At 37.8% G+C, this 27,958-nt stretch overlaps 1 protein-coding gene across 1 annotated transcript; it reads left to right on the forward strand.

The window, feature by feature from the left end:
• Positions 1–456: 456 nt before the first annotated feature.
• LOC104442905 lies at positions 457–27,907 on the forward strand. Its single transcript, XM_039310756.1, has 5 exons — positions 457–594; positions 715–779; positions 26,323–26,464; positions 26,560–26,796; positions 27,550–27,907. The coding sequence occupies exons 1-5, from the start codon at positions 457–459 to the stop codon at positions 27,586–27,588; spliced, it is 621 nt and encodes a 206-aa protein (XP_039166690.1). The 3' UTR covers positions 27,589–27,907.
• Positions 27,908–27,958: the final 51 nt, after the last annotated feature.

Raw genomic sequence — 27,958 nt, forward strand, 5'->3', positions numbered from 1 at the left:
CCATTCCCGTATGGTATATTTGAATCTTTCTTTGTGCTTTATACACAATTAATCGCTGCAAAAGTTTTCCATTTGACACCAGAGACTGGCATGGTATATGAGCAAGATTATATATCTTTCTCCCCCTCCTTGTCGATCCACTAGGCAAAGGTACCGATTGTCGCTGTTAGATAGTTCCTGGATGGCATCTGGCCTGTTATTTGTCATTTTTTCTATTATCACTAATATATGGTCAATCCTTCTAGATAAGAGATAACTTAGATAGGGAGACAGACCCGAAAGAGGTTTCTAGGTTTGTATAGTTGTACTGCATGGCTGTTTCTCTTTGGATCTTTAATCATTTGGATAATGTTAGGCCTGTGATGTTGATGATTAGGGAAAAGTGAAAGCGAAAACAAAAGAAAAATGAAAGTTTTTTCTCGTGATGTTTGGTTTGGCCATCGTTTTCAGGAGGCGATGAGGAAGGACCCTCCAGAACGTGCAAGGGAACCGAACTCGAACATGAACTTGAACGTGAACGTGAAGAGCTTCCTTCAAAATGCGTATCTACACCCAGTATTGAAAAGTGCCAACAACGACGACGAAGACGACGATGTTGGTGAAGACTCCCAGCCTTGAGTTTTGGGCAGGGGACTTGTATTTTAGCTGTAAATTATGCCCTTAGGAGAGAAGGGTTTCTCGTGAATTAGATGAGCTTATGAACAATGCGTGCAGGATGAGTATTTTGCTTGTGTAGAGGGTGGGCGGGTCGTTGAGCGGGTTATCTACAGAACATTGAAGTAGTTGGCAAGATTTTCTTAAGTTTCAGTACCTTGAAAATAAGGCGCATTTGAGGCAATTTTATGTGACTCTGATGTTTTCTTAAGAGGGTTGAATGTCGTAGAAATTTTTTTGTGAGAGGGATTTACAAGTCATGAGAGAAGTAAGTTTAGTTTATTTGGTAGCTTAACAAGACCCGGGTGCTTCGATAATTAATGAATAAGAGAGAGTTGAGATCATTGTAGTTTCACACGGGATCACGATACACCGAAAAGTTCAAAAAAATTAATTGTTAGCTAATGGATTCCAAATTACATGATGGACGGCAGATAACGGATTCCAAATTAGTCAATGGACGGCAATGGTTCAACAAGATAGGCGGTAAGCTGTGGAATTTATGTGGCCATGTCAAGCGTGTTTGGGCCAAGGATGGGGAACTGGCAAGGGGGTCATTGAGGCGTTACTTTCCCCATTTCCCTCCTCTCTTGGAGTGGTAAGCTCAGAAAAAAGTACATTCTTCACCCATGCTACAGAAGTTCTTCAGTCGAAGAAGCCACGTATCGAGTAGTCGAAAAGAATGCATTAGAATATTTAGGTTTATTTGCAATGACTAACTTGAAGTCAAGCATACGTGGTTGATGTTATAAGTGTGTGGTTCGGGAGGTTGGGCTTTCAGTGCAATGGACCTCTTAGTTTAGTCGGCCCGACCTGACCTCCCCTCCTCCTTCCCTTCCTCCCCCTTCCTCCCTCTCTGCCGGCCAGACCCTCCCATTCGCTCTTAGGGTTTTTACTGTAGCACTCATTCCACTCCAATCACCTCCCTGCCATGTGCTGCCTACCCGACCCTTCGACTCGCTCAGATTCTACTCCCATCAACTCCTTGTCAACCAGACCTCCCGATCCTCCCACTCGAGGTTTTGCTGTAACTTCCACTCAAATCACAATTAGCGTTCGAAGGTAGTGAAAGTGAAGGATGGTGATATGGTTCTTGGTTTTGTGAAGTCTTACTATGCTTATTTAGGCGAAATAAGTTTCTCTCCATTTCCTTTGTCATCTGTACCATCCATTTTTTTTCTCATTTAGATGGCGGTAGTACAAGTGCGTAATTTTAGGCATTGCAGATGAGTGTTCTTATGTCCATGGAAAGTAATTGAAGCCTTGTGCCTAAGTTTCATTAATGTGCTACCTTACTTGATTGCTTTTCACTTTGCTGGATCTTGGGGTTTAAATTGAAGATGATTGTTGCTTCTAATTTTGACCCAATCATTTAGTGAGGGTATTTGCATGGAACATCCTATCTTGAGGCTAATAGGATTGTTTCTATTATCACTAATATGGTCACTCCTTCTGTGATAGTCTAAATTTTCAGATTTCTTTTTCGATTAAATACATCGGGCCTTTCATTGACGCGTCGATAGTGCTATTCTCTAAGCTGATCACTCATGAGATAACTGGACTATCTGAAGAAGCAATTAAAGGATTTTAACGCAATAGACTTGAGAATTCGACCAGGAATTGACTACTCGACCATGTTGGTCTGCAAGGTTCATTACGACACTATCAAAATTGATCAGAGATCAAAGATAGGTCAATTTGACTAAGATATGTGACTAGAGTGTGGGTGATTTTATCTAATTGCAAAATACTCGTCGATCGGCACTAAACCGATTTTTCTATTGTTTTGGTACTTGGGACTTGTAATTGAAACCTCGCGATTTTCACGACAACCAATGATCGCCAATGTGTCGAATATGTATATTGTGACTCGAGATAAATCGATCATGGGTCAATTGCACCAAAAATTCCTAAAAGCTACCCGGTAGACTAGGTCACGCTAAAATCGCATCGGATTGAAATTAACCGCGAATTTAAACCCGATTTTAGAAATTGAAAGTTTTTTGGTCTCATGATCTATTTTAGGAACATTAACTCATCTCCCAAAGATTTTTCGGAGATTCCGAGATTTTTGTGGAAAATCGATTCGGATGTTGCAGAAAAATAGCGGAAATTTAGACGGACCAAATTAAAGGAAATTTGGACTTCCAAGCCGAGCTTTTGAGTGTCAGGGACTTACAAAAAATTGTTCGGGATTTTTCTTCATTGAAATTGGACCTCAATTTGGGAAATTGAGTGAAGAAATTGAACTTTAATCGGTGAAATACGGAGCTGATTTTTGGGGCAGCAAAATTGGTTTCAAAATTTGATTATTTGGGGAATACTAATCAAGAAAATAATTAGGGGACAGCATAGTATAATCTTGAATGGACCTGAGCATGTCCTTAAACTGCTTCACCCTGAACAGGGCATCCCAGGGTGCCCAGTCAGCCCCAATAAGGGGTTTGACTGGGAAAACGGGATAACACCCCCATTGGGCTTCCCCGCCAAACCCCTCCAAGGGAGGGGAGCCCACCTCGGATCCCCGTGAAGCCCTTCTCCTAGCATACTAGGCTGGGTTCAGGGAAATGAAGAGGCCCGGGTAGCCCCCCACGTGAGTGGGCTACCCGGGGCGGCGGCGGCCGACTTTTGGGCAAGCCAGTGATGATTATAGATATTTTATTTGGGCTTCTCTTCCCCTCAACGTCTCGAGCACGCCTCCTCCGTCCCCATCTTCTTCACGGCTTCTCTTCATTTTGATTCCATCTGTCTCAGCTTTTGCTTTCCTTTCATTGGGTCGAAATCCACCCCACCGAAGCCTCTGCAACTCCTTTGCTTTCATTTCCTCTGTCTCTGTCTTCCACTCACTCTCTTCCTCACAAGCCAATTGAAGCCGTGTGGACCGTCAGCACCGTTTTGAAAATCAAGCAGCCCATATCTCCACGTTTCTCTCCCTTCAGCTCGAGCTCGCCCCAGCCCTCCATCAGCGCTGACTTCCTGCTTTGCTGACCCCTTGCCACTCCTTCGGACGCCAGCTGCTCCAATTCACCGAAACTGCCGCAGCTGTCATCCAAGCCCCCACGCGTTCGAGCCCTCCTCTTGTTCGGTCAACAAACTGGTGAAACTCTCTCTCCCTACTCCATCTTCGACCGCCTGCCAGCGTCCCAGCTTCTGCCAGCATGCCTTCACCACCTTGTGTCTTCTTCAGTCGAGCATTAAGCAGCGAAGACAAGCCACCAAAGCAGCTCCCATCTTCGCTCGTGGATCAGCCCAGCAAGCCGCGACCCATGAATTCATTCTTTGAGCCCAGGTTTCGACCCATCTTCAGCCGTGAGACCCAGTCCAGCAAGCTCGCAAGATCAGTCCTTTTGAAGCCCACAAAAAAAAAAAAAAATTGCAGCAATTCAGCCCATCTTAGCCCATTAAATAAGTCCAACAGCCCAACTTTCGGCCCAGCAGCAAGCCCACGCCTTTTTGAAGCCCGTCGAAATCAGAAGCACGCGATTTTGAGGCCCAAGTCCAGCGTCTACAGCAAGCACAGTCCAACGCAATGACAAATCTCAGTTTGGGCTGAGATTTGTTGGGGCAATTTCAGGCTCGGTCCTAGCTCGTGGATGTGGTTGCGAGCCCAAGTTCGGCCCCTGTTGCGTCGTCATCGCAATGAACCGGTTTCCGCAATAAACCGATGAGTTTATGCACTAAACTCTTCTTAGTAGGCTAATGACGTCTAAGGGGTGTTTAGTTTAATTTAATTAGGAATTATGTGGTTAGTTAGATTAAATTAGTGATTTAATTATCCAATTATGCATGCTAGGTGGTTAGATTAGATTATGTGAGGCCTAGATAAATTACATTACTTATGTATAAGGGTTCGGGAATTTTCCCAGTTCGTATTGGTACTTAATTTAGTGATTCGGCCTAGGTTAGTAATTTTAGAATTTAAATTGATTTATTTAATTAATTTTAGTGTTTATTTAATTATTAAATATTTTTCGAAAATTATATCGGGATAGCCGGTGACCGGAATTTCGTGCTGATTGTAATGATGTGGTTAATTTCTACAATCGAGTGTTAAATTGTGAAAATTAAATGCTAATTGGAAATTGAGTCAATTATTTCAAAATTTGTGAATTTTGACATTTATCCAAAAATCCTAGGTGTCGGGTTCTAAACTAAGAAAATGGTTTTATATACTACATAAACCAGTGGAATTTTGAAAAAAAAAAAGGAATATCAGTCTTTTGGGGTGAATTGATTGTATACCCCCACACGACATTTTTCATGGCTTCAAGCGGCATTGCTGGCTTCGAGCTTTCTCCCTCTCACAAAAGAGAGAAGTTTGAATCCCCAGCACGTCGCAAGTGGACTTACCCGCTTCACGAGGATGGTTGGTTCCTTCGTGGGCCTTAGGGTTTGCCGGCTGTTGACTTACGGATTTTCCTAGTTCATCAAAAAAAAAATAATAATAATAAGCCAGGTTCACCATTTTCATGGAGATATTTGAGTGCAATGCACGGTGCCTTGGGTCATGTTTGAGTGATTGTGTGTTAGTTAGGAGAACTTGTCCCGAGCTATTAAGCTGGACGTTACCCCCATATGAGATGCCTTACCAATGTGCTCTACCAATGGATGCCGGTCGCAATAGATTCTGGACCGATTCTCTTTTATGGAATGCCATCGACGTAGTAACAATGCCGTGTACAATGGTGTGAGACGATGCATGGTAATGCCAAAGGATCACTGAACATAAAGTAGGCCGTACTATATGCCGAGAGTAAAACTAGGAACGCATGATTGATTGAGTGTGGCGTTCCTGTTATTGGAGCTTAATTGTTGCTCATATATGTATGGTTGTTTGTGATATAAATTGTACTGATCTATAAGGTGGATCTGACGCGAGGTAAATCCTTATGATTATGAAATTAAGTGGTTAGAACGCCTCTAGGCGTATTTCCCTCATAATTGGGGTTTAGAGCGTGAACTCGCTGAGATTTATATCTCATCCCGTTGTGGACTTAAAGTTTCAGGGTCGTCGAGTGGAGGATCTAGAGCCGAGAGAAGATGATCTGAAATGTAGGTCAATTAGGACTGCTTCTTTTTAGAAATCCAGTTTATGTAGTCTTTTGGTCATAGACCTTGTACATGACTCAGTGTTTATATAAAATGTGTGTTTTGTTTGTGAATCTGTTGTCCTGGTTTTCTATCCCGAGATGGTTACTGTTAGGGGATTTTATTTTCACTTCTGCATGTGCAATAAGAAAAGAAAGGATTGGCGACTCGTCTTGAGAAGTCGCAAAATTTATTGACCAGAGAGGGATGGGCATGCACTCGAGGATTGGGGTGTGACACCTTCTAGGTCTTTTATCATTTGGATAATGTTTTTAGGCCTGTGATGCTAATAATTAGGGAAAAGCAAAAGTGAAAACAAAAGAAAGCTGAAAGTTATGAGGGTAGTGAAAGTGAAGGATGCTGATATGGTTTTTGGTTTTGTGAAGTCTTGCTATGCTTATTTAGGCGAAATAAGTTTATCTCCATTTCCTTTGTCATTTGTATCATCCATTTTGAAGCAAATTTTATGGTGATCGCGGGGAGTCCCAAAACTATAATGAAAAGGCATCGATGTTTATTTGACTGAATTCTGGAGTCCTTTTTTTTTTTTTTTTTCCTTAAATGCTCTAAAATTGATATTCTTTGATGGTCTCGTTTAGGTGGCCAAGGAACTGAGGATGGACTTGATTAGGAAGACGAATGTAGAGTTGGATGTCCAAAATGAACTTTGGGAACATGTGGAAATCCTATTCAATGCTAAACATGCGCCATTGAAGCTTGAAATCGATGATGCAGTGAATAATGTTACGACAATGGATGATGTTATAAGGAACTGTGGTGATAGACTTGTTGCTCTAGAAGAAACTATCGAGAAAATGATTTCCTCTACTGGTAGGTGACTGCCCCATACTTGTTAGCTACTTGTTTTCCTTTTTTCCTTGCGGCTAGTAGCATTACAATTTTTTTCTCATCTTTCTTTGTTTTCTAATTAAAGGAGTGAAATATATTACAATTATTTCTTGTCTTTATTTATTTTCAAATGAAAAGAGTGAAATTGAGAGTCCAAATGAAAAAATACAGCGTATTGAAGCTAAAATCCTTGATATCCAAAAGGAACAGGTAGAGATGCAAGACAAGGCAAATGGAGTTTTGGTTGTATTTAACAATCATCTTGGGGTTTATATGACGCTTTACAACGTCGGAATAGTGCTGCTCTATATGCACTCATACATATGGTCATTTTGGATATTGGGGACTTTTTTGGCAGGGTTGAAGCTCCAAGTTATGAATTCATACTCGAAGATACAAAAGATTGGTAGGAAGCGAGCGAGTTTGATCAAAGAGTTGACTGAATTACATGTTGAGGCTTAGACATTGAGTGACTCCAAAAGATTGGAAGGATTCTCAACTCTTGCTTCTAACTTGACGCAAGATAGCAAATGGAACTTTAAAGTAAATCCGTGTATGGAATGGGTACTCATGGATAGTGGGTAAGGAGGAATGAGTACCCATTTCTCTATGGAAAAGATCACTTGATCAAAATGAAAGTAGATAACATGGACTTTCAAATGCAACAAACATCATAAAAAATGATCAATCGAACACATCGAAACGACCTCTTCAAGAAGCATATACGCATGATCCACACTGACCAACCATGAATAAAAATGGATACTAATATTTTGGGAGAAGATAATTCGTTTGGTAAATTCAATTTAAGTAATATGTATTATTCACTCATGTTAAATTGTCAAGAAAATGTAAATGTCAATTATTTTAAGGATTGAGATATGTTGATTAAGGGAGATTTCATGAGCCAATATGACAATTTTTAGGGTTTGCCTCTTGATCTTTTCCCACAATTACTCATGTTAGTTTGTTAAGAAAATGTAATTGTATAATATTTTAAGGATTGAGATATGTTGATGAATGGAGATTACGGGAGCCAATATGACAATTTTTAGGGTTTGCCTCTTGGTCTTTTCTCACAATTACTCATGTTAGTCTGTTAAGAAAATGTAAATATGCATTATTTTAAGGATTGAGATATGTTCATTAAGGGAGATTTCATGAGTCAATATGACAATTTTTAGGGTTTGCCTCTTGGTCTTTTCCCATAATTACTCATGTTAGTTTGTCAAGAAAATGTAAATGTGTATTATTTTAATGGTTGAGATATGTTCATTAAGGGAGATTTCATGAGTCAATATGACAATTTTTAGGGTTTGCCTCTTGGTCTTTTCCCATAATTACTCATGTTAGTTTGTCAAGAAAATGTAAATGTGTATTATTTTAATGGTTGAGATATGTTGATTAAGGGAAATTTCGGGAGTCAATATAACAATTTTTAGGATTTATCGCTTGATCTTTTCCCACAATTACTCATGTTAGTCTGTCAAGAAAATGTAAATGTGCATTATTTTAAGGATTGAGATATGTTGATTAAGGGAGATTTCGAGAGCCAATATGACAATTTTTAGGGTTTGCCTCTTGGTCTTTTTCCATAATTACTCATGTTAGTCTGTCAAGAAAATGTAGATGTGCATTATTTTAAGGATTGAGATATGTTAATTAAGGGAGATTTCATGAGTTAATATGACAATTTTTAGGGTTTGCGGCTTGGTCTTTTCCCACAATTACTCATGTTAGTCTGTCAAGAAAATGTAAATGTGCATTATTTTAAGGATTAAGATATGACTGATAAGCTGCTACCACTAGAGTCTAAAATGCGGGCATTAGCTATGTTTTACAAGAAACTAGATAGTATGTTACACGACTTTGTTAAGAAACTTATCATATCATAGTAAAATGTCAAACAAATGATTCCCCAAACTCCTTCCTCCACTGGTAATTGACCGTTCGATGCCATTTAGAGTCTATTTCTTTTCTGTTTTGTCCTATCACCACTAATATTTCGACTATTTGTTTTATCTTTCCTTTTTTTAAGATGGAAGGGTTGAAGTGGAGATTGAAGAGGAAGAGAAACAAAAACATCGCATTGAAAATAGAATGATCGGTATGCAAAAAGAGTGGGTAGAAATGGAAAATAAGGCAAACGGCATTGTCGTCATTTATGGTAGTTATCTGGGAGTGTGTTCTCTTTTATATAATGCAATTGCCTTAATAATTAACCGCACATGGTATGTTTGGTTTTGTGTAGGCCTAATGCTGGCTTTTGTATTTATGATGTTGGGGTAAGTTTACTTTTCATATCACAAGATACAAAACATTGGCAGGAAGAGATGGATTTTAATTAGACAACTAAGGGAATCATGGGAGGACACTAACATACTCACTAGAACTTTGCAACAGCAATCGTTCATAAATGGAAATCCTCAAACAAATTCATCTACAAGGACTGTGATAGAGCTTGCCTCAAAGTCTAATCTAGAGTGGAGTATATCACTATTTTCCGAGATTTTCCTTATTCAACTGATCTTGCCATCTATATGCTCGATTATCGTATCAAGTGTCAAAATGTATTCTGGTTGTCAAGGTTGCGGTAAGATAATTTCTTTGTGCTTTGTTTCGAGTTATATTTAATTAATAATAGTTGGTTCGATGTGTTTTAATAGGCAAAGTGTCCACACCAGCCCCTTACATAAGGGAAATGTGAGATTTAGCAGGAAAAATTTTCTCTTGGTTATAAAATGCTAGAAAAAAAAAATTCAACTTTGTATGTCATGTATTAGAAATGTGGCTGAAGCTCAATTTTAAAATGAGATTGTTTGTAAGTATCGCTTTCCGCAACAGGGAATTGCCACAAACTCAATCTATATTCCACTGGTTGGGATTGGCTTTGGTAGTTAATCTCTACGCTAAAAAAATGTCGGGTTATTGTTTTTGACTGTTTGAGCAAAATGAAGGAGAGCCTCTTTTGTTCCGTTGAGAGGGGCCATCAATTAACCAATAAACAATTGCTGCTTTGACGAATGCCTCTCGAGTAATGAAATTATACTTCTACGAAGCATTATTTTAATAATTGAGATATGTTGACCAAGGGAGATTTCAGGAGCCAATATGACAATTTTTAGGGTTTGCCACTTAGTTTTTCCCACAATTACTCATGTTAGTCAGTCAAAAAAATGTAAATGTGCATTATTTGATATGTTGATTAAGGGAGATTTCGGGAGCCAATATGACAATTTTTAGGGTTTGCCTCTTGGTCTTTTCCCATAATTACTCACGTTAGTCTATCAAGAAAATGTAAATGTGCATTATTTTAAGGAATAAGATATGTTAATTAAGGGAGATTTCGAGAGCTAATATGACTGATGAGTTGCTACCACTAGAGTTTAAAATGTGAACGTCAGCTATATTTCGCAATAAACTGGATAGTATGTTACACAACTTTGTTCAGAAACTTGTCATATCATAGCAAACTATCAAACAAATGGTTTTCCAAACCCCTTCCTCCACTGGTAATTGACCATTTGATGCCATTTAGATTCTACTTATTTTCTGCTTTATCCTATCACCACTAATATTTCGACTGTTTATTTTATCTTTCCTTATTTTAAGATGAAAGGGTTGAAGTGGAGACTGAAGAGGAAGAGGGATAAAAACGTCGCATTGAAAATAGAATCATTGGTATGCAAAAAGAGTTGGTAGCAATGAAAAGCAAGGCAAACAGCATCGTGACTGTTCATGACAGTTATCTGGGAATGTGTTCTCTTCTATATAACGCAATCGCCTTAATGATTAAATGTACATGGTATGCTTGGTTTTATGTTGGCCTGATGTTGGCTTTTTATATTTATGATGTTGTGATAAATTTACTTTTCATATCACAGGATACAAAATATAAGAGACGGATTTTAATCAGACAACTAAGGGAATTATGGGAGGACGCTAACATACTCGCTAGAACTCTTCAACAGCAATCGTCCATAAATGGAAATGCTCAAACAAATTCATCTACAAGGACTGTGATAGAGCTTACTCAAAAGTCGGATCTCGAGTGGAGTATATCACTATTTTCCGAGATATTCCTTATTCAATCGATCTTGCCAGCTATATGCTCGATTATCGTATTGGGTGTTACAATGTATTCTAGTTGTCGAGGTTGTGGTAAGATAATTTCTTTGTGCTTTGTTTCGAGTTATGTTCAATTAATAATAATTGGTCTAACGTGTTTTAATAAGCAAAGCGCTAACACCAGCCCTTTACATTGGGGAAATGTGAGATTTAGTAGGTAAGCTTTTCTCTTAGTTATTCAATGCCATAAAGAAATTCAACTTTGTATGATATATATAGTAAAGATGTGGCTAGAGCTTGATTTTAAAATCTTTGTGAGTATCACTTTTCGTAACAGGGAATTGCCACAAACTCAATCTGCATTTTGTTGGTTGGGATTGACTTTGGTAATTAATCTCTACGCTAAAAAAATATCGGGTCATTATTTTTTACTATTTGAGCAAAATGAATGAGTGCCTCTTTTGTTCCATTGATAGAAACCATCAATTGACTTATAAACAATTGTTGCTTTGACAGATGTCTTTCAAGCAATGAAATTATACTTCTACGAAGCATTATTTTAAGAATTGAGATATGTTAACTATGGGAGATTTCGAGAGCTAATATGACAATTTTTAGGGTTTGTCTCTTGGTCTTTTCCCAAAATTACTCATGAGTCTGTCAAAAAAATGTAAATGTGCATTATTTTAAGAATTAAGATATGTTGATTAAAGGAGATTTCAGGAGCCAATATGACAATTTTTAGGGTTTGCCTCTTAGTATTTTCACATAATTACTCACGCTAGTCTGTCAAGAAAATGTAAATGTGCATTATTTTAAGGTTTAAGATATGTTGATTAAGGGAGATTTGGGGAGCCAATATGACTGATGAGTTTCTACCACTGGAGTCTAAAATGCAAACGTCGGCTATGTTTCGCTATAAATTGGATAGTATGTTACACGACTTTGTTCTGAAACTTGTTATACCATAGCAAACTGTCAAACAAATGGTTCCCCAAACCCCTTCCTCCACTGGTAATTGATCATTCGATGCCATTTAGAGTCTACTTATTTTCTGCTTTGTCCTATCACCACTAACATTTCGATTGTTTTTTTTTTTTTTTTTTATCTTTCCTTGTTTAAAGATGAAAGGGTTGAAGTTGAGACTAAAGAGGAAGAGGAACAAAAACGTCGCATTGAAAATAAAATGATTGGTATGCAAAAAGAGTTGGTAGAAATGGAAAGCAAGGCAAACAACATCGTGGCTGTTCATGGTAGTTATCTGGGAGTGTGTTCTCTTCTATATAACGCAATCGCCTTACTTATTAACTACATATGGTTTGCTTGGTTTTATGTGGGCCTTATGCTGACTTTTGTATTTATGATGTTGGGGCAAATTTGCTTTTCATATTACTAGATACAAAATGTTGACAGGAAGAGACGGATTTTAATAAGACAACTAAGGGAATTATGAGAGGACGCTAACATACTCACTAGAACTCTTCAACAGCAATCGTCCATAAATGGAAATCCTCAAACAAATTCATTTAGAAGGACTATAATAGAGCTTGCTTCAAAGTTTAATCTAAAGTCGAGTATATCACTATTTTCGGGGATTTTCCTTATTCAACTGATCTTGCCAGCTATATGCTCGATTATCGTATTTTGTGTTACAATATATTCTGGTTGTCAAAGTTGCGGTAAGATAATTTCTTTGTGCTTTGTTTCTAGTTATGTTCAATTAATAATAGTTGGTCTGATGTGTTTTAATAGGCAAAGCGCCGACACTAGCCCCATACATTGGGGAAATGTGAGATTTAGCATGTAAGCTTTTCTCTTGGTTATACAATGCCAAAAAGAAATTCAACTTATATGTATTAGAGATGTGACTGGAGCTCGATTATAAAATCAGATTGTTTGTGAGTATTGCTTTTCACTATAGGGAATTACCACAAACTCAATCTATATTCTGTTGGTTGGGATTGGTTTTGGTAATTAATCTCTACGCTAAAAAAATGTCGGGTCATTATTTTTTACTATTTGAGCAAAATGAATAAGAGCCTCTTTTGTTCCGTTGATAGAAACTATTAATTGACCTATAAAAAATTGCTGCTTTAATGGATGCCTCTCAAACAATGAAATTATACTTCAACGAATCATTATTTTAAGAATTGAGATATGTTGACTATGGGAAATTTTGAGAGGCAATATGACAATTTTAAGGGTTTGTCTCTTGGTCTTTTCCAACAATTATTCATGTTAGTCTATCAAAAAATTGTAAATGTGCATTATTTTAACAATTAAGATATTTTGATTAAGGGAGATTTCGGAAGCTAATATGATAATTTTTAGGATTTGCCTCTTGGTCTTTTCCCATAATTACTCACGTTAGTCTGTCAAGAAAAAATAAATGTGCATTATTTTAAGGAATAAGATATGTTGATTAAGGGAAGTTTCGGGAGCCAATATGATTGATGAGTTGCTACCATTAGAGTCTAAAATGCAGGCGTTAGCTATGTTTCACAATAAACTAGATAGTATATTACACGATTTGTTCATAAACTTGTTATATCAGAGCAAACTGTCAAACAAATAGTTTCCCAAACCTCTTCCTCCATTGGTAATTGACCGTTCGATGCCATTTAGAGTCTACTTATATTCAGTTTTGTCCTATCACTATTAACATTTCGACTATTTGTTTTGTCTTTTCTTGTTTTAAGATGAAAGGGTTGAAATTGAGACTGAAGAAGGAGAGGAATAAAAATGTTGCATTGAAAATAAAATGATTGGTATGCAAAAAGAGTTGGTAGAAATGGAAAGCAGGGCAAACAGCATCGTGGTTGTTCATGGCAGTTATCTGAGAGTGTGTTCTCTTCTATATAATACAATCGCCTTAGTGATTAACTGCACATGATATGCTTGATTTTGTGTGGGCCTGATGCTGGCTTTTGTATTTATGATGTTGGGGCAAATTTATTTTTCATATCAAAAGACACAAAACGTTGACAGGAAGAGATGGATTTTAATCAGACAACTAAGGGAATTGTGGGAGGACGCTAACATACTCGCTAGAACTCTTCAACGGCATCGTCCATAAATGGAAATCCTCAAAGTCTGATCTAGAGTGGAGTATATCACTATTTTCCGAGATTTTCCTTATTCAACTGATATTGCCAGTTATATGCTCAATTATCGTATTGGGTGTCACAATGTATTCTGATTGTCAAGGTTGCGGTAAGATAATTTCTTTGTGCTTTGTTTCGAATTATGTTCAATTAATAATAGTTGGTCCGATGTGTTTTAAATGGCAAAAGGTCGACACTAGCCCCTTACATTGGGGAAATGTGAGATTTAGCAGGTAAGCTTTTCTCTTGGTTATATAATGCCAGAAAGAAATTCAACTTTGTATGATATGTATTAGAGATGTGGCTGGAGCTCGATTTTAAAATTAGATTTTTTGTGAGTATCGTTTTTCGCAACAGGGAATTGCCACAAACTCAATCTGCATTCTATTGGTTAGAATTGTCATTGGTAATTAATCTCTACGCTAAAAAAATGTCAAGTCATTACTTTCTACTATTTGAGCAAAATGAAGGAGAGCCTCTTTTGTTCCGTTGATAGGAGCCATTAATTGACCTATAAACAATTGCTGCTTTGACGGATGCCTGTCAAGCAATGAAATTATACTTCTACGAAGCATTATTTTGAGGATTAAGATATGCTGACTAAGAGAGATTTCGAGAGCCAACATAACAATTTTTAGGGTTTGTCTCTTGCTCTTTTCCCACAATTACTCATGTTAGTCTGTCATAAAAATGTAAATGTGCATTATTTTAAGAATTAAGATATGTTGATTAAGGGAGATTTTGGGAGCCAATATGATAATTTTTAAGATTTGCCTCTTGGTCTTTTCCCATAATTACTCACGTTAGTCTTTCAAGAAAATATAAATGTGCATTATTTTAAAGAATAAGATATGTTGATTAAGGGAGATTTGGGGAGCCAATATGACTGATGAGCTATTATCACTAGAGTCTAAAATGCGGGTGTTAGCTATATTTCGCAATAAACATGATAGTATGTTACACGACTTTGTTCAGACACTTGTCACATCAGAGCTAACTGTCAAACAAATGGTTCCCCAAACCCTTTCCTCCACTAGTAATTGACCATTCGATGCTATTTAGTGTCTACTTATTTTCTGCTTTATCCTATCACCGCTAACATTTCGAATGTTTGTTTTATCTTTCCTGAAAATGTTGAAGTAGAGACTAAAGAGGAGGATTAAAAACATCGCATTAAAAATAAAATTATTGGTATGCATAAAGAGTTGGTAGAAATGGAAAGCAAGGTAAATAGCATTGTGGCTGTTCATGGCAGTTATCTAGAAATGTGTTCTCTTCTATATAACGCAATCGCCTTAATGATCAACTGCACATGGTATGCTTGGTTTTGTGTGGGTCTAATGTTGACTTTTGTATTTATGATGTTGGGGCAAATTTACTTTTCATATCACAAGATACAAAACGTTGACAGGAAGAGACGGATTTTAATTAGACAACTAAGGGAATTATGGGAAGACGCTAACATACTCGCTAGAACTCTTCAATAGCAATCATCTATAAATGGAAATCCTCAAACAAATAACGAACTCTTCAATAGTAATCGTCCATATTTGGAAATCCTCAAACAAATTCATCTACAAGGACTATGATAGAGTTTGCTTCAAATTCTGATCTAGAGTGGAGTATATCACTATTTTCCGGGATTTTCCTTATTCAACTTATCTTGCTAGCTATATGCTCGATTATCGTATTAGGTGTCATAATGTATTCTGATTGTCAAGGTTACAGTAAGATAATTTCTTTGTGCTTTGTTTCGAGTTATGTTCAATTAATAGTAATAGGTCTGATGTGTTTTAAATGGCAAAGGGCCGACACCAGCCCCTTACATTGAAGGAATGTGAGATTTAGCAAGTAAACTTTTTTCTTGGTTATACAATGCTAGAAAGAAATTCAACTTTGTATGATATGTATTAGAGATGTGGTTGGAGCTCGATTTTAAAACCATATTGTTTGTGAGTATTGCTTTTCACAACAGGGAATTGCCACAAACTCAATCTGCATTCTGCTAGTTGGGATTGGCTTTGGTAGTTAATCTCTTCCCTTAAAAAATGCTGGTCCATTGTTTTTTACTGTTTAAGCAAAATGAAGGAGCTTCTTTTGTTCCGTTGATAAAGGCCATCAATTGACCTATAAATAATTGCTGCTTTGACGGATGCCTCTCAAACAATGAAATTATACTTCTACGAGGCATTAATTTAATGATTGAGATATGTTGACTATAGGAGATTTCGAGAGCCAATATGACAATTTTTAAGGTTTGTCTCTTGGTCTTTTCCCACAATTACTTATGTTAGTCTGTCAAGAAAATGTAAATGTACATTATTTTAAGGATTAAGATATGTTGATTAAAGCCTTGTACCTTTACCAAAAAAAAAAAAAAAAGATATGTTAATTAAGGGAGATTTCCGGAGTCAATATGACAATTTTTAGGGTTTTTCTCTTGGTCTTTTCCCACAATTACTCATGTTAATTTGTCAAGAAAATATAAATATGCATTATTTTAAGGATTAAGATATGCTGATTAAGGGAGATTTCGGGAGCCAATATGACTGATGAGCTGCTACCATTGGAGTCTAAAATACGGGCGTCAGCTATGTTTCGCAATAAACTGGATAATATGTTACACAACTTTGTTCACAAATTTGTAATATTAGAGCAAACTGTCAGACAAATGGTTTCCTAAACCCCTTCCTCCACTGGTAATTGATCGTTGGATGCCATTTAGAGTCTACTTATTTTTTGTTTTGTCCTATCACCACTAATATTTCAACTGTTTGTTTTATCTTTCCTTATTTTAAGATGCAAGGGTTAAAGTGGAGACTGAAGAGGAAGAGGAACAAAAACGTCGCATTGAAAATAGAATGATTGGTATGCAAAAAGAGTTAGTAGAAATGGAAAACAAGGCAAACAGCATCGTGTCTGTTTATGGCAGTTATCTGGGAGTGTGTTCTCTTCTATATAACGCAATCGCCTTACTTATTAACTGCACATGGTATGCTTTGTGTTTTGTGGGCCTGATGCTGACTTTTGTATTTATGATGTTAGGGCAAATTTATTTTTCATATCACAAGATACAAAACGTTGATAGGAAGAAACAGATTTTAATCAGACAACTAATGAAATTATGGGAGGACGCTAACATACTCGCTAGAACTCTTCAACGGCAATCGTCCATAAATGGAAATCCTCAAACAAATTCATCTACAAGGATTGTGGTAGAGCTTGCTTTAAAGTCCGATCTAGAGTGTAATATATTACTATTTTTCGAGATTTTCCTTTTTCAACTGATCTTGCCAACTATATGCTCGATTATCGTATTGGGTGTCACAATGTATTTTGGTTGTTAAGGTTGTGGTAAGATAATTTTTTTTGTGCTTTGTTTTGAGTTATATTCAATTAATAATAGTTAGTCGGATGTGTATTAATAGGCAAAGTGCCAACACCAGCCCTTTACATTGGGAAAATGTGAGATTTAATAGATAAGCTTTTCTTTTGGTTATACAATGCTAGAAAAAAAAATCAACTTTGTATGATATGTATAAGAGATGTGGCTAGAGCTCGATTTTAAAACCAGATTGTTTGTATCGCTTTTCACAACAGGGAATTGCCACAACTTCAATCTGCATTCTGTTGGTTGGGATTGGCTTTGGTAGTTAATCTCCATGCTAAAAAAATTTTGGGTCATTGTTTTTGACTATTTAAGCGAAATGAATGAGAGTCTCTTTTGTTCTGGTTATAGGGGTCATCAATTGACCTATAAATAATTACTGATTTGACTGATGCCTCTCAAGCAATGAAATTATGTTTCTGTGAGGTTTGATTTTCAGTAGATGAAATAATTGTAGTTTTCATGATACAGGAGAAAAAGAGGAGAAAGAACCGGGTCCCTAAAGGTGTGGGAGAGAAGAAGAAGTTGGCCAGTAGTTTTTGCAACATAGGCCATGACAAACCTCTTTTGAACTTTGAGCGGTTTAGAGTAGAAGGCCTCATCTTGTATAGTGGTTAGAGTAGGAGATCTAGTATGGCGGGTAGAGTAGCAGGAGGCATCATTTTGGCTATTTGTATATTTGCATGCTAGATGTGTTATTTATATGTCAATTCTGTCTATACATAGTCTCTTTGGGATTATTTGTTACTCTTATGAATATCTTTGCTTAGCATGGGATAGGAGATAGAGGAATGGGCATGGGACAAAGCCATGCCTCGCAGTCAATTTTTCGCCGAAAATGCTTCTACGAAGAAAAGAGAAAAATACCAACGACCGTGGTGGCTCCACTGGGTAAGCTTCTGTGATCATTTGCGAGAGAGGTGAGGAGTTCGAATCCCTTGCAACGCAAGGAGGCTGGTGGAGTTACTTGGTGACTTACCCGATGGCATGGAGTGGTGATTTCCCACGTTACCCCAGGTTTTTTCTGCCGGCTATCGGCTTACGGGATTTCTTAGGTCTTAGAAAAAGAATAATTGTTATCGATATCGGATAATGAACTAAAATGGTGACGCAAAATAGCAAATGAAACTGTAAAGTCAACCGTTGTATGGAATGGGTACTCATGGATAGCGAGTAAGAAGGAATGCGTACCCATTCCTCTATGGAAAATATCACTTGATCAAAATGAAAGTAGGTAACATGAACTTTCAAATGCAACAAACATCACAAAGAATAATCAATCAAACACATTGAAATGACCTCTTCAAGAAGCATATTCGCATGGTCCACATCGAGCAGCCATGAATCAATATGGATACTAATATTCTGGGAGAAGATAATTCGTTTGGTAAATTCAATATATGTAATATGTATTATCCACACTCATGTTAATCTGTCAAGAAAATGTAAATATGCATTATTTTAAGGATTGAGATATGTTAATTAAGGGAGATTTCGAGAGCCAATATGACAATTTTTAGGGTTTGCCTCTTGGTCTTTTCCCACAATTACTCATGTTAGTCTGTCAAGAAAATGTAAATATGCATTATTTTAAGGATTAAGATATGTTGATTAAGGGAGATTTCGGGAACCGATATAACTAATGAGCTGCTACCACTGGAGTCTAAAATGCGAGCATCAGCTATGTTTCACAAGAAACTGGATAGTATGTTACACGACTTTGCTAAAAAATTTGTTATATCAAAGCAAACTATCAAACAAATGGTTCCCCAAACCTCTTCTTCCACTGGTAATTGACCATTTGATGCCATTTAAAGTCTACTTATTTTTTGTTTTGTCCTATCACCACTAACAATTCGACTGTTTGTTTTATCTTTCATTGTTTTAAGATGAAAGGGTTGAAGTGGAGACTGAAGAGGAAGAAGAACAAAAACGTCGCATTGAAAATAGAATAATTGGTATGCAAAAAGAGTTGGTAGAAATGGAAAGCAAGGCAAACAACATCGTGGCTATTCATGGCAATTATCTGGGAGTATGTTCTCTTCTATATAACGCAACCGCCTTAGTGATTAACTGCACATGGTATACTTGATTTTGTGTGGGCCTGATGCTAGCTTTTGGATTTCTGATGTTGGGGCAAATTTACTTTTCATATCACAAAATACAAAACATTGGCAGGAAGAGATGGATTTTAATCAGACAACTAAGGGAATTATTGGAGGACGCTAATATACTCACTAGAACTCTTCAACAACAATTGTCTATAAATGGAAATCCCCAAACAAATTCATCTACAAGGACTATGATAGAGCTTGCTTCAAAGTTTGATCTAAAGTGGAGTATATCACTATTTTTCTGAGATTTTCCTTATTCGACTGATCTTGCTAGCTATATGCTTGATTATCATATTGGGTGGCACAACGTATTCTGGTTATCAAGGTTGCAGTAAGATAATTTCTTTGTGCTTTGTTTCGAGTTATGTTCAATTAATAATAGTTGGTCTAATGTGTTTTAATAGGGAAAGCGCCGACACTAGCCCCTTACATTGGGAAAATGTGAGATTTAGCAAGTAAGCTTTTGTATAGATTGAGCAGTTTAACTTTTCTGTCAAAAATATCACAAAATTCGATTAATAATCTTGATTTCTGAATTTTTCAGTTTTAGGTTCTAGATTGACCAAAAACAAAATTACTCTTATTCTAGTCATAATTAAATATAGTTCATTCTTTGACATTTGGTTTAGGGACTCTTTGAAATTTGTTTTAGCATTCAATTTTGAGATTTATTGAGTCAAAATATGAATTGCAGTTTTGAGCCCTAATTAGGGGACCAAAATTGATCCGTCATCACTTGCGAACGGACAATTGTTTCTCATTCATTTTCTTAAGATAAGTCCAAATTCAAGATGAATTTTGTGAAATTCACACAAGAACTCATCAATTTGAAAAATTTTATCCTCCCAAGCATTAGAAAGTCAAGGAACTAAGCTTTAATTGACAAAATTCAAATTGACCCATTCATGGCTATGGTTTAATTTCATAAATTTAGGTCTAATTTTAATATTAGGCTTAGATCCATTTTTACCTAAGTTTGAGAACTTCAATTTAAGGTCAATTTGAATGTGCTAAGTGATCTTACCTATGGGTAGCTCATTAGATAGGGCAATTGTGACACTAATTGAGTTCAATTTTGATTAACTTGCAATTGTACCCATTGAATTGCAAATTTTACCATTTTAGTCCTTTATGCCCAATTCAAAGCACTCATGGTTTTGACTCATTTTTTTCCATGATAATCATTTAATTAGGTCAATAAAAGACCTCTAGATCACATTCATAAAGTTTGATTAGCTTAATTGTATCTTAATTGGTCAATTTCTTCATAAAAAGGATAAAATTCATTTTCAATTAGGTCTTTTAGGTGTCAAATTGCATAAATTTTTTACCCACAAGGGTCCTAAGTGGAAAAAATGGCAGGAACTGGACCAAACCGATCAAGAATCGGTCAAAATCCAGCTGAATCGGTCCAGTCAGTCTGACCGACCGCTGGCGAGACTAGCTAGTTCGGGCCCTTGTCAGCCAGTTATTGGCCTCTGGCCACCGGTTCTAGAACCCTCTCAATCTGAATTTCACTTATACACCCTCAATTTCTCAAAATTTTACAAATTAAGCCTCAAATTTCGTCAAATTACAAATTGACCTATAATTAGACATTTTGACGCAATTCTCGATTTTGGCTTGGTTTTTTGCAAATCAAACCCATTAGATCAATTACCCAACAACTCGAGATCATAATGGAGCCTTCGAAATGGATTTTTGACCGTTGGATCGAGATTTTGGCCATAGGATTGAACCGACGGCCAGAATCGCTTAATGTAGGAGTATATAAGTGAAATCTCTTCTATTTTCAGCATAGGGGCTTCAGTTGCACGAATTTTCTCTTTCCTCAGCCTCTCTCTCTTTCATTTCTCCCTCTAAAATCCTACCCAAACAGCTCATTCTCTCTCTCTCTCTCTCTTTAAGTTTTGGTTTATCTCTTGGACCGACTCATCTTTTTTTTCTTGAGCCGGTGATTCAATTGATCCCAATCCAAGCCATAGTGACTTGATCTATATTCTTGGAGTCCCGATCATGATCTGGTGATTTGATCTGACTAATCGCAATAGAAACCGACGAAAATCGCAACGAAGGTAACGATTCGAAGTTCGAATCCAATGAAGTGAGATCGAGTTAGTCGATCGGAGCTAGAATTCAAGATTAGGAGCTTTTACATGCTTAATATTGATGAGTATGAATGCTGCAATGAGTTGTTGATGATTTGAATGATGATTGTGATTTTAAGCCTAATTTGTGATTTTCGTAGGCCTATACATAGGTTACTATTTTGGCCAAAACAAGGTCTGAAACGACCTCATTTGAGCTCAAGTCCTCTTAAGATTAGATAATAGACATCCTGAGTTTTGAAACGATAGGTCGCACGCCCAAAACGACCATCGTTTGGCCCTCCAAAAACACCTTTGAAGATTAACGATTTTGTAGTAGTGTAGGTTTTTTTTTTTTTTTTTTTTTTTCAGTTCTAATTTAGTTCCACTTTCTGACTTTGTTATTTTTGTGCCGATCTCATGCGACGCCGCTTGAGGTCCACGTGACCTCAAGTGGTGTCGCCTAAGGTCTGCGAGCACTAGGCAACGTCACCTAAGGTCCACGCAACCTAGGCGATGCCACCTGGGTCACAGGTCGCACCACCCCCAAGCAGTGGTCACCGGGGACGCGCGACCCTCAAGCGGCGACGGCGGCTGCCAGAGAAGCCCGATGGGCGGGGAAGAAGAAGACAAAGTGGGAAGAGAAGATGAACAGTGACACGGTTGCATTTCCAAAATGTCCAATGCCCAAAGCACCTCCTCCCCAGCATTTAGCTTTTAGCATTCAGATGCCCACATTTGGCAAATGAGCTTTCAAAAACATTTGCTAAACATAAAAAAAATTTCCCCAAGGGACTTTAGGGACCCAAAGCCTCTTGCGAAAGTCGAACCAAACAGGGCCCAAATTGACCTAGTTTGGACTCGAGCTCTTCTAGGAAGATGTAGAAAACATTTAAAAGTTTCTAATCCCACTGATTTCATGCCAATCGCTCATCGTTTGGACCAATTTTCCTTTTCTTCAAAGTCAAATTACAGTCTGAATAAGGGATCAAATTCGAACCCTTGTTTCAACCCCTATCTGGACAAACTTTTGATATTTTTGTTTCATTTTTTTTTAATTTGGAATATGAACTTGGCCTCTTAATAAAACTTGTTTGTCATCATGTTGGATATGTTGTGTGTAAATTTGATAATTTTTAGACATGTTCTGATAGACTTCCTCCCGACTCTATTAAAAGTCGAACCACATATCGCAATGGTAAAGGCAATGGCTCATTTTTGGAATCTCATGAATTCCACCTTCATGTTTAATCAATATGAATTGACCCCTACAATTGAGGAGTTCCGGAAAGCCAATGGGTTAGGTAAAGCTTCTTTAGGTTTCGCCACTCCTCTTATTGGTCAAGATCCAATATCTCTTCTAAGTCAATTCCTCAATATCCCTACCGACAAAATTGAGGCTATTCTTAAAGGAATTCTCATTCAATGCTTCATAATTTCCTTGAATAACATTTCCTTAGCCTTAAACCTAAATCTGGGAATCAAATTCCTCGTGTCTTCCTACTCATGTTCTTTGGCTTTGTGGTATTCCCACAAACTCGAAAAATAATGGATCCTTTAGTCACTCACATTGTCAACCAAGTTTGCGCTTTTAATAGTTTTACACACGTGATCCTTGCCGAAAATTTTGTGTCTCTTAATCATTTCAAAGCAAATGGACAAGGAACTCTTAGAGCCCCATTAGGACTTCTCCAAATTTGGCTCTTTTCACATATCAAAGAATTTTTTTCTCTCCTCTTTTTTTCTTCTCTTTCTTTTCTTCTTCTTCTTTTTCTTCTTCCTTTTGGCCGGCCTTAGCCATGGCTGGCGCCAGCAACCGACCAAGTGAGGGTTGGCGACCTTGCTGGAGCGTCACTAGCCCCTAGAGACGCTGGGCCACGGTGAGGCTCGACCTCGCTTGGACTGGGCGAGATCGACCTCGCCCAGATCTAGTGAGACCGAGCTTACCCAGCCACCAATAAGGCTCGGCCTCGCCCGGCCTCCGGGCGGAGGCGAGCCTCGCGGTGCTTGCTAGGCCACCAGAAGGCTCAACCTCGCAAGATTTGGGCCTCGACCTCGCCAGTGATCAAGCGAGACTCCGGTGAGCTCATCGGCCCTTGCCTAGCCGGTCACTAGCCGCCAGCGACCGCCCATAAAGAGGAAGAATGAGAGAAAAGAAAAAAGAAAAAAGACAAAAGAAAGAAGAAAAAAATAAAATATAATAAAAAATATTTAAAAATCAAAAGAAACAACAAAATTATACAATTTTACCAAACACATTTCTTTCCCAGGAATAGAAATTTTTTGCAATTTTTATACTAAAAATTGTTTCCGAGAACGGAAACAAAACAAAAAAAAAAACTATTTCGTTTAAAAATTGTTCCCGAATGTAAGCGTTACCAAACGCACCCTAAGAGAAAACAAAAGGAAAGTAGCAACACTTGCAACCACCTCCGGCAACGATCCGAACGACCATATTTTAGTAGTCACTAGAGGCAGGCATCTTTGACGTCAATCGTGCTCTCCAGTGTTCACTGCAGTACATGTAGATATAGAACCATGACATTTCTTCTTTTTTTAATCTTTTGATTTTCAAACCTACTAATTCAAATTGTGTTTTTTCTTTTTTTTTTTTTTGCTAAGATCATCCCAATTTGTTAATTGCTCCATTATAATGTGGTGCTCTATCTAGATAATATTATATAGTGAACTTTAAATGTGTTATATGGCGGGTACGAATAGATTGAACATAGAACTACATAAAGAAAAAAACATCCAAATACGTTATGTTGAAAAAACCATTGAATCTATCTATGACTAACTCAAATTTTATTGGACCTAATCCATTCATTTGCCACGTCTAGACTCTAGCCATTGTCGCAACCTTCGGCACGCATCAGTGGTCTCTCTTATTGCCCCTCTGTATATTTAGCACCAATAGTCGCAACCCCACTAAAAAATTGCAAACCTCGATCATCTTCCTCTCCTCTCCCCTTCTACTCCCTTTCCATGGAAATATATAGAGCCGGTCAAGGTCGTCGCTTGATTCAATTGTTGGAATCCTCGAGTAGGACAAATAAAACGCCAACAATGCGAGTGGGCCCCCCACTCAAAACAAAACAGAAAATATAAAGGCCAAAGTCCAAAGTGGGACTGTACCTATACGAAGCCTTGTGGATTTCTTCCATTTTGTGATTTCGAATCTAAAATCTTTACATATTTTCCGTGTATCATGTGAGAAAAAGTAAGGTTTGACCAATTTTTCTATACTTGGATTGGTCAAAGGCAGTGTTGAAGGAGGAGGACGCAAAAGAAAGCGGGATACTGAAAGAGGTGATCCAAGTCCTTGACGCCTTTCAAGGTGTGATGCCGTCCGAGCTGCCAAAGAAGTTGCCCCCTCAAAGAAAGTAGATCATCGGATCGAGCTCATGTCCAATGCTTAACCGCCAACCATACCTCTGATTTTCATGTCAACTAATTCAAATGGTGTTACCACCCAAGCCAATAAAATAATCATTTTACAAACAAATTATGGCATGCATTGAATAGGCCCATCTACTAAATTAGATAGGTATGAGCTCTTAGCTTATTGGATTACCCTCTCTTCTACTAAGTTAGATATGTATATCATGGGATCAATCCTCCTACTCTCATCTCACCCCTTAAAATTTTTACACTAGGTTTAAGCCATAATCAAATATCTAGTTAAACTAGCGACAGGTTAATCAGGTTGACCAATTTCGCCAAATTTGACTAGGCCTTCTTCTTTTTTTTAACCATCCAAGCTATTAACAAGATCGAACCATAAAATGATCTTCTTTCCAATCTAATAGGTTAAGCTAACCAGTCTAATATGGTTTGAGAACACTAAATTTAATTGTGGGTGGGCAAAAGTGTTAGCTCTACTTTTATAGGTGGCAAAATGATTTTAGAACATCTATTTTGACTTGTATATTGCTAGATATGATTATTTTTGGTTAATAGATTTTTGTTTATGAAATATGTTAAAATGGTCTAACAATAAGGCTCAACTATAATATGATCTCAATGGGTTTGAATCTACCTTATTTATGATCTATATGGATCAAAACGTTGGGGAAAAAATAGTCCTGGGATTGGAAAAAGAAAGAGAAATTAAATAAATAAATAAAAATAGAGAGAGAGAGAGTAGCGACACTTCCTACAACCTCCGGCAGGCGGCAGAGATTGGATAGCCACATTGTAGTAGTCACAAGAGACAGGCATCTTTGACGTCAATTGTGCTCTCCAATGTTCGCTAAAGTACATGACATTTCTTCTTTTTTAAATTTTTTGATTTTCAAACTTGATAATTCAGATTTTTTTTTTTTTGTTAAGATCATCCTAATTTGTCAATTGCTCCATTATAATGTGGTGCTTTATCTAAATAATATTATATAATGAAGCTTAAATGTGTTCTATGGCGGGTACAGATAGATTGAACATAGAACTACACAAAAGAAAAACACATCCATATAAAACTGATCGATCTATTTACGACTAACTCAAATCTTATCGGACCTAATCCATCCATTCGTCACGTCTAGACTATAGCCACCATACCAACCTTTGGCACACATCGGCGGTCCCTCTCGTCGCCCTTCTGGATATTTAACACCACTAGTCTCAACCCCACCAGAAAATTCCAAACTTCGATCATCTTCCTCTCCTCTGCCCTTCTACTCCCTTTCCATGAAAATATATAGAGCCGGCCAAGGTCGCCCCGTGATTCAATTGTCGGAATCCTCGAGTAGGACAAATCAAACGGCAACCGAGCGAGCGGGGCCCCCCCACATAGAACAAAGCAGAAAATATAAAAGGTCAAAGTCCAAAGTGGGACTGTATCCATACGAAGCCGCGGGGAAATTTCATGCGCAATCCCCTCCAACCCCACACGTACACGTGTCCCCACATCGACCTTTCACAGGTTGATTTTTTTCCCGTTGACCGAGTCAACCTCGCTGCTCTATAAGAAGCAAGGCCCACCAGCCCCCTGTATCTTCATCGCCATCTCTTCTAAAGCTCTTCAAAATCCCAAGCAACTCTCTGAAGCAAAGAAGAGGTTCGAACAAGATTGAGACTCCTCAACCTTGTTCTTCCCTCGGTGTTCTTCGGGTAACGTCTCGCGATCTTCGCAGGGTTCTTTAGGCCCTTGATAACATATATTCATCACGATGTTCAAGTTTAGTTACTGTCATCTATCCATGCAGACACAGATCCATGTGAAGACCTTAACGGGCAAGACCGTCATCATCGAAGTGGAGAGCTCGGAGACGGTCCACAACGTGAAGGTCAGAATACAGGACCAAGAAGGCATTCCCATGGATCAGCAGAAGCTGATCTTCGAGGCAAGGAGCTCAAGAACGACGTCCGGACGCTCGCCGAGTATGACGTTCACAGCGAGTCTGTGCTCCACCTCAATCTCTGTCAAAAGGCCAAAAGGAAAGGTATGTGGCGCTTTCTTGCTTTGGCACGGCGGCTTTCTAGGTGAATGTTTCGTAGCCTATGTAATTGTGTGTTGATGAATTATTATTGATGTGGTGAAGAGATCCACTGTTCTCGTACATCATGAAATAAGCTTATCCTGAGAGTTTGTCAATTGAAGAGGACGTGGACGACCTTGCTATTCTGCACAGCAAACCAAATCTAAGACCAAATGTAAGGATTTTTTGACTTTTTGAATTAGCATATATGTTTTTTCCCCATTTTGAGAGCCTTGTATGAGCCTAAACATGGCAGCTGTATGAATGAATTTGAAGAATCTTGAAGGGATTTAGTGTACTGTACAAAATGATAGAGTCAAAGTTTAATGTGTACACTCAGTTTGTCGGCTGAATCGTCTTTGTCCAGAATCTACATGTTTAATATGTATGACCATTTCTATTGCTGAATGAGCAAGGGCTTTCAGCTTTAACGTAGATTGTGACAATGAGGGCGTAACAGAGTAAACACGACTTTGCGGAGGCTGTTTTTTCATTAGTTCATCGGAGAAATTAAGGAACATCCGCAGTTGAACTTTTTTTCATAGGCCAGTCGACCGGGACTCGCTGAAATCATTCTTTTGTGATAGATATACGCCCTTACCGACGAGCGAAGGAGAGAATTTAGTGGACAGAGCATTGCCCTTTTGTATTCTTTTCATGGTGTGATCAAATGACTCCAACTGCGTATTAATTATTCTTTAGTTTGTTTCTTGCTAGATGTATCTGCAGGTGAGGATGATACGGATATGGAATTAAAGATCTGATGAAAGATCGATACTCTCAAACCCTCCCAGACAGTTAACCATGTTAGTACTACTTAGTACTGATGTCATAACTCAAACTTGCGCTAGGTTGGACGCAAGATCAACACCACATCACTGTACACACGTTCTTCTACACACGTTCTTCAAGACTTTCATGTTGGCAGGCCTTACATGGTAGGAGTTCAGAGTTCTGTTGAACCATGAAGCCTTCGAAGGGGAAGGCTATTCATGTTCCTGATGCTTAAATTGACATGGGGGCTTTTGTTACTTCACATGGAAAATAAAATAAAAATCATTTGATTCGGTGGTAATCAACAAGAATAATGGTTTCTAACCCCCCAAAAAAAAAAAAAAAAAAAAAA

Source organism: Eucalyptus grandis, chromosome 4 (genome assembly GCF_016545825.1).
Source record: "Eucalyptus grandis isolate ANBG69807.140 chromosome 4, ASM1654582v1, whole genome shotgun sequence".
In the NCBI taxonomy this organism is placed as follows: Eukaryota; Viridiplantae; Streptophyta; class Magnoliopsida; order Myrtales; family Myrtaceae; genus Eucalyptus; species Eucalyptus grandis.